This window comes from Triticum dicoccoides, chromosome 2A (assembly GCF_002162155.2).
Source record: "Triticum dicoccoides isolate Atlit2015 ecotype Zavitan chromosome 2A, WEW_v2.0, whole genome shotgun sequence".
Classification (NCBI taxonomy): domain Eukaryota; kingdom Viridiplantae; phylum Streptophyta; class Magnoliopsida; order Poales; family Poaceae; genus Triticum; species Triticum dicoccoides.
In genome coordinates, this window is record NC_041382.1 from 164,328,934 (window position 1) to 164,343,638 (window position 14,705).

The 14,705-nt window shown below is 48.1% G+C and overlaps 2 protein-coding genes across 2 annotated transcripts; one reads left to right on the forward strand and one right to left on the reverse strand.

The window, feature by feature from the left end:
• Positions 1 to 1,831: 1,831 nt before the first annotated feature.
• Positions 1,832 to 5,370, forward strand: LOC119353997 (chitin-inducible gibberellin-responsive protein 2-like). The gene is made up of 2 exons (XM_037620703.1): positions 1,832 to 2,084; positions 3,330 to 5,370. The coding sequence occupies exon 2, from the start codon at positions 3,411 to 3,413 to the stop codon at positions 5,073 to 5,075; it is 1,665 nt and encodes a 554-aa protein (XP_037476600.1). The 5' UTR covers positions 1,832 to 2,084; positions 3,330 to 3,410; the 3' UTR covers positions 5,076 to 5,370.
• A 606-nt stretch (positions 5,371 to 5,976) lies between these two features.
• On the reverse strand, positions 5,977 to 14,039 carry LOC119353998 (WRKY transcription factor SUSIBA2-like). The gene is made up of 6 exons (XM_037620704.1): positions 13,545 to 14,039; positions 12,325 to 12,492; positions 11,241 to 11,781; positions 10,623 to 10,788; positions 10,362 to 10,520; positions 5,977 to 6,916 (listed from the first exon to the last, which is right to left on the reverse strand). Exons 1-6 carry the CDS (start codon positions 13,776 to 13,778, stop codon positions 6,346 to 6,348), a joined length of 1,839 nt encoding a protein of 612 aa, XP_037476601.1. The 5' UTR covers positions 13,779 to 14,039; the 3' UTR covers positions 5,977 to 6,345.
• Positions 14,040 to 14,705: the final 666 nt, after the last annotated feature.

Here is a 14,705-nt window from a genome sequence, read left to right on the forward strand (position 1 = left end):
TCAGTTCTCGGGGCTCATGGTCGGACATGAGAAACGAGCGCCGTCGATCATATAGATTAGGTTTAGAACAGAAGTATGTCCGAAATTATACCTCCGGACTCGGACGAGCTCCACTTTTAGTTGAAGTATGTCCAAAATGTAATGAATTTCATTCAATTTATATAAAATCCACTTTGTTTGCATAAATCTCTTCCCAATTTTATTGAAGTTTGCCCAGCTTGCATGAATTTCGTCTGTTTTGTTTCAATAGTTGTTGAAATATATGCGGCATCGTTGGATGACGGCCTCTGGCACAAGTGTCCGCGAACTAATCCCCTGTCCGGATAGATGTCGGAGCAAATTTGAGGGTCGACGTTGAAGATGCCCTTAGTAACTAGAGAGATGAGTGATACAGCTTGTACCACCGACAGGTGGAGGCTGAGACCGCTTGTCAGTGGCACAAGGTGTGACATTTGTGCCAAAGTAGAAGTCTGGTACTATGTCAATAATCTCAATAATATACTACTCCTATTATACAATCCACAATGACTCCGGCAGCGTTGCTTTTCCTACAAGTACCCGTAGGAGTGAAGATTGCACAATCAGTCCTAGTCACCGCATGCATGCCATCCACAATTCTGGAGGCGTACACTCTAGCGAAGAAGGAACGTAGACCCTTGGAAATCAACCAATTCATACAAGGCGTTCATAATATGATGGAACAGCAGCGCGACAGCCGACACATCAGAAAAGATACCGAGCACTCATGTCTACGATAACGGCAGTGGCGTTATCATGTTAGAAGTATCAGCCGCAGCTAAGCTTGGGCGTGGCGCACATGGACCCACCATGCGATCTTGGAGTTAAAAGGGAAGGAAAAGGTCGCTGGACGCCAAAGGATGGGTTGTCAAAAGCGAGAAAGGCGGTACGTGGATGATAATTTCCCGGGGACAGACATGAGAAATGATGCCACTGAAAGAGGAAATGATGCAAACCGCAGCGTGACTAGGACCCCCCGGCCTTTTCATATCTGTGTAGACGCGGAATATCTAGTACGTGCTGGTCATGTGGTGGAAAAGCCAGGATAAGCATGCGTAAAATCTTGTTTGACGGAACGGATTGGAGATGCTCCGCGTGTGTGGCAGACATAGAAAGAGAGCTCCTCAAAACCATGAGCTCGCTTCGCTTGTTTCTGAACTTTCAGTTCGTGTTCAACACCGACATAGCATACGACACATACGTGTGTTGAGACCAAGGAGACACGGTGAAAAGTGGCAGGAAGGCGACGGAGGCGTGTTGGGAGCAGGCCGCTGTTCATCAGCCCGTTGTTTAGCTCACCTTTTGGCGAGTGTCAGCTGGCAATTTGATGGCACGAAGCGAAAAATATCTATCGAAAATACACCTTGACGAAGCATCGTCTAGTCCCAGCAGCACGTGATGATCTCTCCTTGCACGACGACGGCGACAGTTGCTACGACAAGTATACCGTCGTCGTCATCCCGGCGCATCACGCACAGCACAGTTATCTCGACTCCCGAGCAAGCAAATACCTGGCGCTGGAGTGGAGCCTCGTGGAGTCTCACGGTCCAACCTCCATCCAGTCCGCAGTCCAGCCGCGTAGCGCGTCAAGTATTCGATGCACGACGCACGAGCGCGAGGTTGGTCGCGACTCGCGTGGGGGGCAGTGCTGAGATATTTGATCCATCCCCGTGCCCGGTGCGCGCCACGCACGCAGGCGCGGTCTGAACGCCCCCCGACCCCGACCCCGCCCGCGCGTCACGCCTCACGACGGCACAAACCGCGGACGACGCGTCCCCGCGCGGCCCCGGGGTAGAAATAGCAACGGCCACCCGGAGCATCCACTAGCTCAGCCCAGACCCCCCTACAGGAAACAACATCGCACTCCCCCCACAACCACAGCACCAGAGCCACCAACGCCCACCTCCTCTCGTCTCCTCTTTCTCTTCCCCTCTCCCTCCCTTCGCGATCTCTCTTCTCTCTTCTCCCGGCGCTAGCTCTTCACCATCGCCGCACGAATCCTCCTCCCCCCGACTTCAGCTCAAGGGTTCGACCGAGAGCCACCGGCCGGAGCTACCCGGGTAGAGGTACTTCCCTTCCTCGTTCCTCCCCTCTCGCCTGCCTTCTCTGTAGCAGCTACGAAGGAAGCTAGGCCAGTTTTGAGCTTCATGAGCGCTTGAACAAAATGAAGGCGGATGCTAGGCTAGGCCATGGCCTGCCCTTGCTCGTTCCGGGTCACGGTTAGCTAGGGGGCCCTTGATGTTTGGTCGCGGCCAGTGGTTTTCTCCCATGAATCCATGCCCAGTTCGTTAGTTTTCTCGTGAGATTGGCAGTCGCTCAAGCGAGGAAGAAGCTGCTTCCGTAGTTTTTTGTTTTTGTTTTTGGCTAGTACTTTTTGTGCGACAGTCGGCGTATTTTGCTTGCAAGCCTAGTCGTCGCAGCCGCACACCACACCACCCGTACGGCCTCGGTACTAGCCAGCCTACTAGGCCATGACCAAGCTTGCGAGCTACGGAGAATTTCCTCAGACCGCGTCAAATGGAGGTTGGTGATAGATTAGACCTCTCGATTTGCGCCCGCCAAAACAAGCAGATCCAGGGGCTTTTGACCATTGACCCGTGCGATCTTGTGTATATTTATTTCAGTGGATGTCAGTTGATTAATCCTGTCCCTGCGCCGGGACGGGAAAGGGGGTGTGGTTGGTTTGGTTGTGCCGACGGGCGGGTCAAACTGCTGCCGGTTTGGTGCACTGCAGGAAAATTATGATGAGGTGGGGATTACTTTACGACCCGTTGTAGTCGTCTACAGGCCCCTCTTTTGTTTGCGCGCGCTCAGGTCATACTCCCACTTTAGTAGTACTACGGCTGTTTTTTCTTTGCCCGGACTGGGAGTCTTGGCGATGTAATCGTGACGATCTTCTTCGGTCAGCACCATGCTCCTCCCTTCACTTGCTTCTTGTTAACTGTAGGATGCCTACTGGTTGTTTGTGTTGGTTCTGTACTACTCAAAGTGTTTTCTTCAGACTAACTTGATCATCTATTTATATATGCCTTGTATGCCATCTTGTAGTGCTAGTACTATTACTTTTCATCACTAGTAAAAGTATGATCGCTTGTGATTGTTAGGCTCTTGTACTTTTACATGTCTTTTTTCAGATACAGTATGTTATTATTTCCTGTGTCTGGGATTGAGATGGTGTTTCCATTCCATGTATACAATACACCAATTCTATCTCTGTTACTGGAAGTGTATGCTTGGCTACCAGTATTACCTTTGGAGTTAGTAACTCGGTGTGCTTTTCTTCTTACAGTCTTATTACTCTCCTGTTTCAGATTTCTCGTTTCATCTGGATTTCTGGGCTAGAAGATAGATCCATGCAGTGAATAGTGCGTCAGATCCTTCACAGAACAAGTATGGCCGATACTCCAACCTCCCGGATGATCCACCCCTTCAGCAACATGCAGAGGCAGAACCCGAAGCAGTTCCAGTTCCAGTACTCGGACAACCCACAGCATCCCTGCCGCCCTTACCAGCCATCTCCAGACACCCATGTCGTGCCACAGCACCTCTACAGCCTCAAGTCGTCATCAGACGCTAGCTATGAGAACCAGGTCGCTCAGATGAAGCACACTCTGGACTCCTCGGCGGCAGCCGGCTGCATGAGGCACGACTCGCCGTCCAGCCATAGCTTCACTCCTCCGTCCATCAGGAGCGGCAGCGGCAGCCCGTCGTCCCACGACGACAGCCGCTCCGACTCCACCAACGGGTCTCCGGTGAGTGCTTCATGCGTCACTGTGACGACCGAGGATCCCAACGATCTGAAGCAGAAGCTCAAGGACCTTGAGGCTGAAATGCTCGGGCCGGACGCCGAGATAGTGAACAGCCTCGAGAGCTCCGTCGCGAAGCAGCTGTCGCTGGAGCCGGAGAAGTGGGCGCAGAGGATGGACTTCCCCAGGGGCGACCTGAAGGAGCTGCTGCTCGCCTGCGCCAGAGCTGTGGAGGAGAAGAACATGTACGCGGTGGATGTGATGGTGCCGGAGCTGAGGAAGATGGTCTCGGTCTCCGGCACACCGCTGGAGAGGCTGGGAGCCTACATGGTGGAAGGGCTGGTGGCCAGGCTCGCCTCCTCCGGCCACTCCATCTACAAGGCCCTGAGGTGCAAGGAGCCCAAGAGCTCCGACCTGCTCTCCTACATGCATTTCCTCTACGAGGCCTGCCCCTACTTCAAGTTCGGCTACATGTCGGCCAACGGCGCCATCGCGGAGGCCGTCAAGGGGGAGGACCGGATCCACATTATCGACTTCCACATCGCCCAGGGAGCGCAGTGGATCTCCCTCCTCCAGGCCCTCGCGGCCAGGCCCGGCGGGCCGCCGACGGTGAGGATCACCGGCATCGACGACACGGTGTCGGCCTACGCGCGGGGCGGCGGGCTGGACCTTGTCGGGAGGAGGCTGTCGCACATCGCCGGGCTCTGCAAGGTCCCCTTCGAGTTCCACTCGGTGGCCATGGCCGGCGAGGAGGTGGAGGAGGCGCACCTCGGGTTCGTCCCCGGGGAGGCGCTGGCGGTGAACTTCACGCTGGAGCTGCACCACATCCCGGACGAGACGGTGAGCACGGCGAACCACCGGGACCGGATCCTGCGGCTGGTGAAGGGGCTGCGGCCCAGGGTGCTGACGCTGGTGGAGCAGGAGTCCAACACCAACACGGCGCCGTTCCCGCAGCGGTTCGCGGAGACGCTCGACTACTACGCGGCCATCTTCGAGTCCATCGACCTGACGCTGCCGAGGGACGACAGGGAGCGGGTGAACATGGAGCAGCACTGCCTGGCGCGGGAGGTGGTGAACCTGATCGCGTGCGAGGGCGCGGAGCGGGTGGAGCGGCACGAGGTGTTCGGCAAGTGGAAGGCGCGCCTCACCATGGCCGGCTTCAGGCCGTCGCCGCTCAGCGCGCTGGTGAACGCCACCATCAGCACGCTGCTGCAGAGCTACTCGGAGAACTACAAGCTCGCCGAGAGGGACGGCGCGCTCTACCTCGGCTGGAAGAGCAAGCCCCTCGTCGTCTCCTCCGCATGGCACTAGTGCTGTGGTGTGACTGCTTTTGTGACCTCGCTGCTCGTAGGCGAATCTAGATGCATGCTTTGTTGGACTCTAGGATGCTGCTGCTGCTGCTGTGGAGAAGAATAGCTCCCAGGTAACCTGCTGTTGTAACGCCGAACTTAGGTCTAGGCCTGGATAAGAGGCTGATGAGATGTAGTAGTGGTACAAGTTCGAGGGCTACAGTATATGTTTCAGTTTCAGACGTCTAATCTTAATGTAATTGCATGTAAGTAAGTCTCAATCAGCACTGCCAAGTAACTAAAATGATTTGAGATGATGGGTGTTGGTGCCTTTGGAGATCTTTTTTTCTTTTTTGAGGGAAAGCCATCACGACAATTTTATTAATTTTCGAACATGGTAACATCATCCACCAGGCTAGATATACAAAACAAAAGTCGGAGGATCTCCCGTCGAGAAAAATTCCTCGCTAAGAGCACACACTCTTCGTAAATTGCCGAAGCTTTGGTTGTTGAATAGCCACCATCATGCATAGACTAAACCACTTCCATACAGTCCGAGTTAATTATGATATTCTCGCATCCAACCTGTCCTGCAAGGATTAGACCATCCATGAAAGTTCTAGCTTTTGCAGTAGGTGCCGAGTTTACATGATCTATTCTACTGTTACTCGCCGCAAAACAAAATGCCCACGATCATCTCTGATCAGTACTCCAGTAGCACCAATCTCCTCCTGAAGGCTCAAGGCAGCAACAATATTCAATTTAACATAACTCTCAGGAGGTTTCGACCACCCATGCTTCTTGATGCACTTCTGGTTGTTCATGCCCTTTTTGGAGTAGGGTTGGAACTTGTAATTGAGTAGCACAAAGTAAACCTAAACCCAATCAAAAATGATTGCTGTACAAGCATCCATAAATAACAGTTGTCTTAACGGTAAAAGAAAATTACGATGGATCTATATTTCTGTCAATATTCCAGTACAGAAGATAAGACAGTTCACAAAACCAAATTCTCATAATCTAATTAACTAATCATATTAGGTTCGCTGTACAACGAATGTAGGGCTGCAGCGCTACATACAGCAGGGGCCTTTTCCGCACTTAAAAAGACACATGCGCATTTGCTGCAGTCCCCCAGGTATAGCTTATAGCTTACTTGCCTCCGGCTGGAACTGACTTGTAACCGATACACAATTAAGAATCTTGCTGAAGAGATTGTCGTTACAAAAGCATTGTTTGTAATATATGATTCATGGAGCTATAAGCATTTGCAGACACTCTCATCATTCCACTCATGGACCCATGACCAAGTTCCCAGCACCGCTATAGCATAGGTTAGCTGAATGGTCCATCGGTGTGGCTCTGAAAGTAAACCCTTCGCTACCTTTATCTTCTCTGGAACCATACATGCGGCCAGCAGAGTTCCCTTGTACCGTTGGCATTGCCATTGATGGATGTCTCATGTTGCTATACATCGAAGCCATCGGTTGCATTTGATACTGCATCTGATCAGGACCTGTAGACTGCATTTGGTTTGTGGCGTCGCTGTGGTTCGGGCTGATCCCAACACCAAGGTCAAGACTGACATTGTCGGTTTCAGCGGCTTGAGAATATTGGTTGCTGAAGTTCCTGACTTCACATGCTCGCATCATGCCGCCAATGCTGCTGGGCATATTGCTGTTAATCTGATGCACGACATTCTTCATGGGAGGCGCGGACATCTCATGGATTGCATTCCTCGCAGCAGGGACTTCATGGTTATGTTTTCCTTCATACGTTGTTATCACTGATTTAGGATCATGCGATGCTCTCTCAACATGCTTCCTCACAGGGCATCCTGTGCTTGTGCATTTGTAGTAACTCCTGCAGTCAAGAACAGAAAATATATAAGAGTGCAATGGCTCACATAACAAACTGAGTAGCTACTAGCTACATATAAATCCATTCACAAGGTGATACAAATTTAGGTCGCGGTGCGATCCATGTGGTTGACTTTTCGTAACATCAATCACCAGAATCAATCAAGCCCTTAAAAGCCTGACTCACATATTATCATCCAAAAAAATGCATGCTCATGTGGCTCATTATTACTTGGTGCTGTATGTTATGGTTCATTATTACTTGGTGCTGCCAGCGTGTGGTCAGGTTGAATGAGTGTAGCAGTGTGATTAACCAGTGGTTGAACTGCTTTTTTTACTACTCCCTCTGTCCCAAAATGTAAGACGCTTTTTGACACTATCATAGTATCGAAAACGTCTTACATTTCGGGACGGAGGGAGTGGAAAATTTGCTGCCTAGCTGTCCTAAAAGAAAAAGGCCGGAACATTTAATGCTCATAGCTTTGTTTTTAAGAAGACATGCATTCGAATGATCCCATCTTATTTGTTATAAGGACTAGCATAATGTCGGTGTGTTATTACGCAACCACAAAAATGATTACAGTTGTACTCCCTCTAAAGAAATATAGAGCGTTTAGATCACTCCGCAGAGGGAGTATTAGATTAGTAGCAGTATACAACAACCAATGCACTTGCTAAGCATAACACCATAAAAGGTAATACACCATAACTATAAATGGATACTGGGAGGCTGGAGGACATGGATTGGGAAGGAGGGAGCGCCAGCCAGCGACTGGCTGGCTTGTGTTGCAGTGGAAAAAGAAGTGTACGCTCGTGCACTTGTAAAGTATTTTCTCATTCAAAAAATATTAGTAAGGCAGTGGCTTGCTGGTTTGACTGAGCTATGTTTAGCAGCAGGTCTGGGGTCCATAATTGCATTATATTACTGTTTTGTTTATCATTTTCCTTCTTTCCTGGTGGGTCCTGGATGGATGAGAGAAATTGGGCTGGAGCGGTGGGAGTGAACTCACCACGATCACCACTAACTCCAATTTATAAGATAAATAAAATAGAATAAAAAAGTATATTAGTATAAATAAAATAGAAGGGGAGCCTTGGCGCAGTGGTAAAGCTGCTGCCTTGTGACCATGAGGTCATGGGTTCAAGTCCTGGAAACAGCCTCTTACAGAAATGTAGGGAAAGGCTGCGTACTATAGACCCAAAGTGGTCGGACCCTTCCCTGGACCCTGCGCAAGCGGGAGCTACATGCACCAGGTTGCCCCTTTTTTATTAGTATATATAGAACATCCATCCTTCGTGAAAGATCTACGCTTGTAGGAATCCTTGTTGAGCCACATTCTTTTATTGGAATAAGTGGGAGTTGTGGCATCATTTGCATTTGATCAAGTATGTTACAAGGTGAGCTTTTTGGAGTTCGGACCTGCATTATGGGTACCTCTTACACTTTGTTTCCGTGTGTGATCAGCACGACCCAACCAATTAATGCAAACTCTAATTCTGCTTACGTTTTGGGACAGTTGGGCATGTAATCCAAACAGAATAATTTATTAGACAAGAAAATTGTTTGTCAATTAGTGCAAAAGTTTTCCCAGACCATGAATTCATTTGCCTCTTGGAGGAGGTGCAGGGAAAGTTGATGATGCGTTGACTCCGATCTGACATGTAAACTGTACGACATCCCATTGGTGTGTTCATTAGCAAACTATAAATAAATGCGCGAAGTTAAAGCAATCTGCAAGCACAATGGCCATATAGATCACAACACATCTATCGGACGGTGATGCATGGGTGGATATAGCCCTCGAGGGGCTAAAAAGACTGGACTACAAATTAAATGCCTCCCTTTGGTATACATGGGAATAGCATTTCATATGGCACAGTGTATCCGTACAACATTGCCATTTTAACATACTTAAAAATGAAGTACTCCCTCCGATCCAAATTAATTGATGCAGCCTCTATAAAATGAAGTACTCCCTCCGAGGCCGCGTCAGTTAATTCAGATCGGAAGGAGTAGTGAAAGGCCATGGCATACAAATACATGCAAGCACACCAGTATAATCTGTTTGGTTGTCAAAGTTTCCACTGCTAATGTTTGCGAAAATTCTGGTCATGCCCGTGAATATTTGGCCAAAAAAGAACCAGGAGTTGAAGTCAAAACTTAGGCAGCAAAGCAAATGCATGACAAATACATTTTCAACACTAGCAATTCTTACGCAACCATTAGCTTCAAACCAAACATTTATGTAGCTAGTCTTTTCTCCCTCATGAAAAGGGCGTCTTTGACTAGCTAGCAACTCAAACTGCAAAGGACTATTCTAAAGCCTTGCACCCCATGCATAAATAAACTGGCTGCACACATGGACTTGGGGCCAAATATCACCCTTACTAAAACAGACATACACCAGCCAATCAATTGTCTTCACTTTGTATGCTTAGGGATAATATTTTATATAGTACTACCTCTGTAACTAAATATAAGACGTTTTTCCAGTTCAACGTCTTATATTTAGTTACAGAGGTAGTATAATTTAAGAGTGGAGCATTGCTTTCTAGTTTTATTATCTCTGCTAACTATAGTGTTGCAGGGCTCATCGTATACACGCATACATACATGATACATCAATATAATCATGTGCCATGACACAAATGAAGTGCGTGTGTTTTTGTTTTGCATTATATGTTATACGATTCTCAATATCATATGTTATATGATTCTCAATAGCATATCTGCCTTTAAATGTGATCTTCACCAGAAGGGGGAAAACTCATCATATAACAAAACTAATGGACCTCTGTACCAGCCCACATAAATAATACACCCTCCGTTCCAAAATACTTCTCGTGGTTTTAGTTCAATTTTGAACTAAAGCCACGACAAGTATTTTGGAACGGAGGGGGTAGAACTGGATGGTAAAAACTATATGACGGACTAAACGCGGTCTAGCTTTGAGCGGCCTTCAAGACACATGTGCTGATTGTAGTACGGAATAGGAATTCTTCCATATCCGCATGTGATCACCAACAGTGAATCAGTGATAAAGGTGAAGTAACATATATTTCATCTTCATCTACCACATGTCTTCACCAGATGTCCACTTATTCATTCATATAAAACCTTGAGCATAGGTGTGAAGTAGAATACTTGTTCAATGGCCATTTTATTTCATTTCTATCAGCCTTCTACAACAAATTTATGATTGAAAGATATTACATTTAACCAGTATCATCTTAATCACAGGCTCTCTTATGTTAGGGATAAAACTCAACACATGCATGACACGTGACTGAGAAAGCATATAAAATACAATTATGCATAGACATGTCGCAAAATACAAAGTGCAAAAAGTTCTTAGCCAGAATAGATATTTACCATTACAATGACAATCTTCTCAAGAGCCAGACAATAAAAGGATAAAAAGCAACTAATGAAGAAAATAAATACTTACCGTGGATTGGGGTTTCCTTTGACAACTTTCTGTCCATATTTCCGCCAACGATACCCATCATCCAAGATGTCAACCTCACTTACAGTTTGAACGACAACACGGGGCTCACGGTTAGGTTTACCCATCAGAGCAGCATCAATACCAGCAGACTCCATTTTCCTGTTTTCATATTTGATAGTTGTAGACAAGAAGATTAGCACTTGTCACTTGACAGGAATGATTCTTTGAAGTGTAAATTTACCAAGTTCAAACCAAGCATACCTGCGTTTTGACTCTAAATCCTCCTCCTCAGTACCATCATCCCCAGGGTAGGATCTTCCACCTCCAGCATCTATGTCATCATCACTAACTGAAACTGGAACAGGCTCAACCATGCCAGGCGAATTTACCGCATTAGCAAGGTTGCTAAGAGCATTGGAAGATTTATCTGCAAAAAAGATAGAAGTCTGAGATAGCGAGAAAACAATGACTACAAGAAAATTAAAGCACTTCTACCACAAGCTCTCTTTTTGTGTACGGACTGGTCAATATATATCTATTGTGATGCCCACGTTCAACTCAGGGAAACTCATATGTACTAAATCAGCGACAATTAATATAGATTGGAGTGAGAATTAAATTTGAGTTTTGTAACTTCAAGGGATTCATTTCCAAGAATTTTACAATTTTGAACTGATGGTTTTTACTACAACTATATTAAGTTCATAAAAAATAGGAAGCTACTCGAGAGGAGGGAAAAGCAGCAATGGGATCCTAAAATTCAACCATAGATGTCGATACATTTTTACTTCCATGCTAGATACAAGAATGCAGGATGCCAAGCTCCAAACTATAGGGACCTGATGCAGTATTTCCAAGAAATCATGACAAACATCTCACCATCAGCAGCTGCCGCACCATCATATCGTTCTTCACCCTGGTTCAAAGGAACTGCACCACCAGCTAACCTCCTATTAGGCTGGGGCTTAGGATGATTATGGCGCCCCTTATAGACAACTTCCGTGATCAGACCATCAACCGCACGCTCCAATAGCTTTTTTACTTCACAATTAGGATGTGTGCACTTGTAATAACTTCTAGGGTTTTCACTTCCCTTGACATGCTTCTGCCCATATTTGCGCCAGTTGTAGCCATCATCTGCTGACTTGTCAGCAACATTTTCAGACTGCGGCTCTTGCATGGCATTGTCAGAACTATTCATCTGCTGCGGCTCAGAAGTACCAACTTCAGCAGGCATGCTGTCAGTCAAACCAACCATTCCAACAGGTTGGTTCGGAGCACTTACATTCACTGTAAGACTTGACTCGCGTGAACAGGGAGGTCTGTTTTCATTCACCATATTGCTAGATGATGAGCTGGGATTCATACTCTGATTTTGCATAGAATGCTCGTGTTTTTTTAGATCACTCATAGCAGGAGCCTGCAGTACAAAATATGAGCATTACAAATGTTACACGATGCAAAACAAAATATGCAAAAACAAGTCAACAGGAATTAAGAAAGAATGTGACTAACATAGCAAGCACAGATAGATCTAACTACATATGTACCATAGTTTTTCCCCAAACTGTCATTCAAAGTGCTTTTTTCAAACTCTACTATTTATAAAGAAACTTCTCCGCTACATGTGAAAGAAGTAATGTTACATATGGATATTGAGTTAATGAGTTCTATACTGAGATTTGCCATGCATCTGGGATAGTGTTACCTTCCTACCCTCCAAAGAAGATCAGAATAAAATAGGTAAGTTCGTACATGCATTTACAAATGATAGGCAAGATTATGAATTATGCAACAATTCAAGAACCTAGCCGAATTATGGTTATAATATGCACAATAAAGGCCAGATATATTTGTGGGGTCGTATAGAAACAAAATGCTTAAATTTTCTTTTGATGTTCTGCAAGATAAAGTACATTAATCTCTATGGGACACAGAGAAAAGAAAATTAAAGGTTGTGTACCACTGATTGAGAAGACGAATTCAGATGAGGCTTGAATTCAAAATCCCTAGAACCCCCATCTTCATGGGCTCGAATGGACTTATCCCGTGGCGAAGGCATGTCTGGATGAGCACTCTTGTGCATAATTGCAGCCATGCTCAGACTACCAGTTGTTGGTGAAGGTTCAACCTGAAAGAAATTTTTGTTAACTATTTTCAGTGTCCACCACGCTTTAAGACCTCTGAATACTTGTGAACGCAAAATAGGAAGTACAACAACACTACAGCCTGCAAATTGCATATATGAAGTACATCGCCCTCTGAAATAAATGTCACCTTAATAAATATTTTTCTTTACTATAGCCTGCAGATTGCATATATGAAGTACCTCGCCCTCTGAAATAAATGCCACCTTAATAAATATTTTTCTTTAAAAGTAACAAGTTTGCCAATCATTTTCTCCTATGCTTGAAAGAGGAAACATGAAGAAGAAGGCCGGCAAGAATAACAGAGCAAGACAAAGAAAGCAACAATGATGCTGCAAGCAAGTGACTAGGCCCAGCAAGCAAGGGCCATTTCAGTTTGTACGCTGCCAGCAAGAGGACTCAGGAAAACAAATACCACTTCTACAACCAATCCCGAGGAAGAATAACAACCAAACGGTCAACCCGAACACAATTACTTGGTGATGTCCTTATGAACGAGCACCATCTCTTAGCACACCACCAGTATAACCGGCCAGGGCCGAGGGGGCGTTTCCTTAAATAAGGCCCTACAGAGCCCCCGTAGAAGGAATGTCAAATGATGATTTGTTCTCGTAGCCACCAAGTGTGTGCATAACTAACAGAATAATTCCCTGCAGACGCACAAGCAACAGCATCCCCCTCACTCCACAGCAAGTAGACGGCGCGGGGACGCTCCAAAAGAAGAAGCGGGGGGAAAACAAACATATCACGAAGAACCCCCGCAGAAAAGGAAGTTCCAGAAGCTTCATGGCATGGCCGGAAATGCGAAAGCGCACAGGGAAAGCGCGTTATTCCGAGGCCACGAGCCAATTAATTCCCCGGCGCAATTGTCTCATAAACTAGAGCGCGGAGCTAATGCGCATCGGAATCCCTCCTTTTCCCCAGCTCAAATTGACCTCAGCATGACACGGACGCCGTACGGCCCGCAGATCCCGCGGTAACAAGTAGTAACAGCAGGCGAGAGGCGAGAGGTACAGTACAGGGAGGCGGCAGTCACCTTGAAGTTGGTGAGGAGCACGGGGGAGTCGAGGAGGGCGGAGGGGCTGAAGCCGGCGGGGATGGTGAGGCAGGGCTCGCGCGAGATCGGCAGCCGCGCGGGGGACATGGCCTTGTACCTCGCGCCCGCGCCGGCGAGCGCCGCGACGCGTCGATCCGCGGGGTACGGCTTGTCGGGCGAGCTCCCGGCGGGCGAGGGGAGGTCCCCGGAGCTAGGGTTCGGCGAATCGGCCATCGGCGCGGTGCGGGGCTGAGCGGAGGGGCCTGAGTGAGGAGGAAGCCGGAGGTGGTTTTGGAGGCGACGGTGCGAGGGGCAGTTTGGGGAGGGCGGGCTCGTCCGCTAGCGAAGGCGGCGTGGGGCGTGAGGCTGCGGCTCGTGTGGACTTGATTAATGGGGGCAGGGGAAATGACCCTTCCGCCCCTGGATGGCCCCCGAAATCTCCCCGGTTGGGTACGGCGGTACGCACCCGAGCGAGCTCAGAGGGGGGAGGGAGGGAAGCGGCCGTGCGTGGTGTGGTGTGGTGTGATGTGGGCAACCGCGGCACGAAACCGGTGGTGGGATCCGGGGGCAGGGGGTGGCGACAGCGACCGCGGCTGGCTGCGGGGTTGGGACTTTGGGGGCACCGATGGGCTGCTTTTCTCCGTGTGGCTGTCGGGTGGGGCCGCGGGGGGCCGGTCGGGGCGTCAGGGAGAGGGGTGAGGGGGCGGGTTGGGGCTGCGGGTGAGGCTGGGATACTGGTGGGGTGGGCAAAGTAAATGCGTGTTTTAAATTCGGCATGGGATGCCTGTCAGAGTGCCCCATGATGATCCTCTTGGCATTGAATGAGAACGACATGGTAAATCGGGGCCTGGATTTTGAAATGTCGCGGGGATTTTCTACCGCGGTTAAATGGGTTTTATTGTTCTGCAACGACTCTTTTTGGCTACACTGGATACCAAATCTACGCAGGGTAGAAAAGCATGGACGACTGGCGACAGTGTAACGTGCGGATACGTTGATGAGGCAGTTGTGTATTAGGATAGGGAAACGTTTCCCTGCGGACGACCGGCCGAGCGCTCGCCCGGTCGCCGCTCGCTCGCTCACTTTTTTACGCGGAAGCGGACTGGGCCACGTGAGTTCATGGGCCTTTTAATCCAACAGCCTAGAACCAGACGTCTTGAG

Bases quoted from the DNA above. Each gene is read 5' to 3' on its own strand.
- LOC119353997 (XM_037620703.1), top strand. From the start codon at position 3,411: ATGGCCGATACTCCAACCTCCCGGATGATCCACCCCTTCAGCAACATG.
- LOC119353998 (XM_037620704.1), bottom strand. From the start codon at position 13,778: ATGGCCGATTCGCCGAACCCTAGCTCCGGGGACCTCCCCTCGCCCGCC. The intron at 11,782-12,324 runs GTACACAACCTT...TTTGTACTGCAG, and splicing joins ATTCGTCTTCTCAATCAGTG to GCTCCTGCTATGAGTGATCT. The intron at 10,521-10,622 runs GTATGCTTGGTT...ATATGAAAACAG, and splicing joins GATTTAGAGTCAAAACGCAG to GAAAATGGAGTCTGCTGGTA.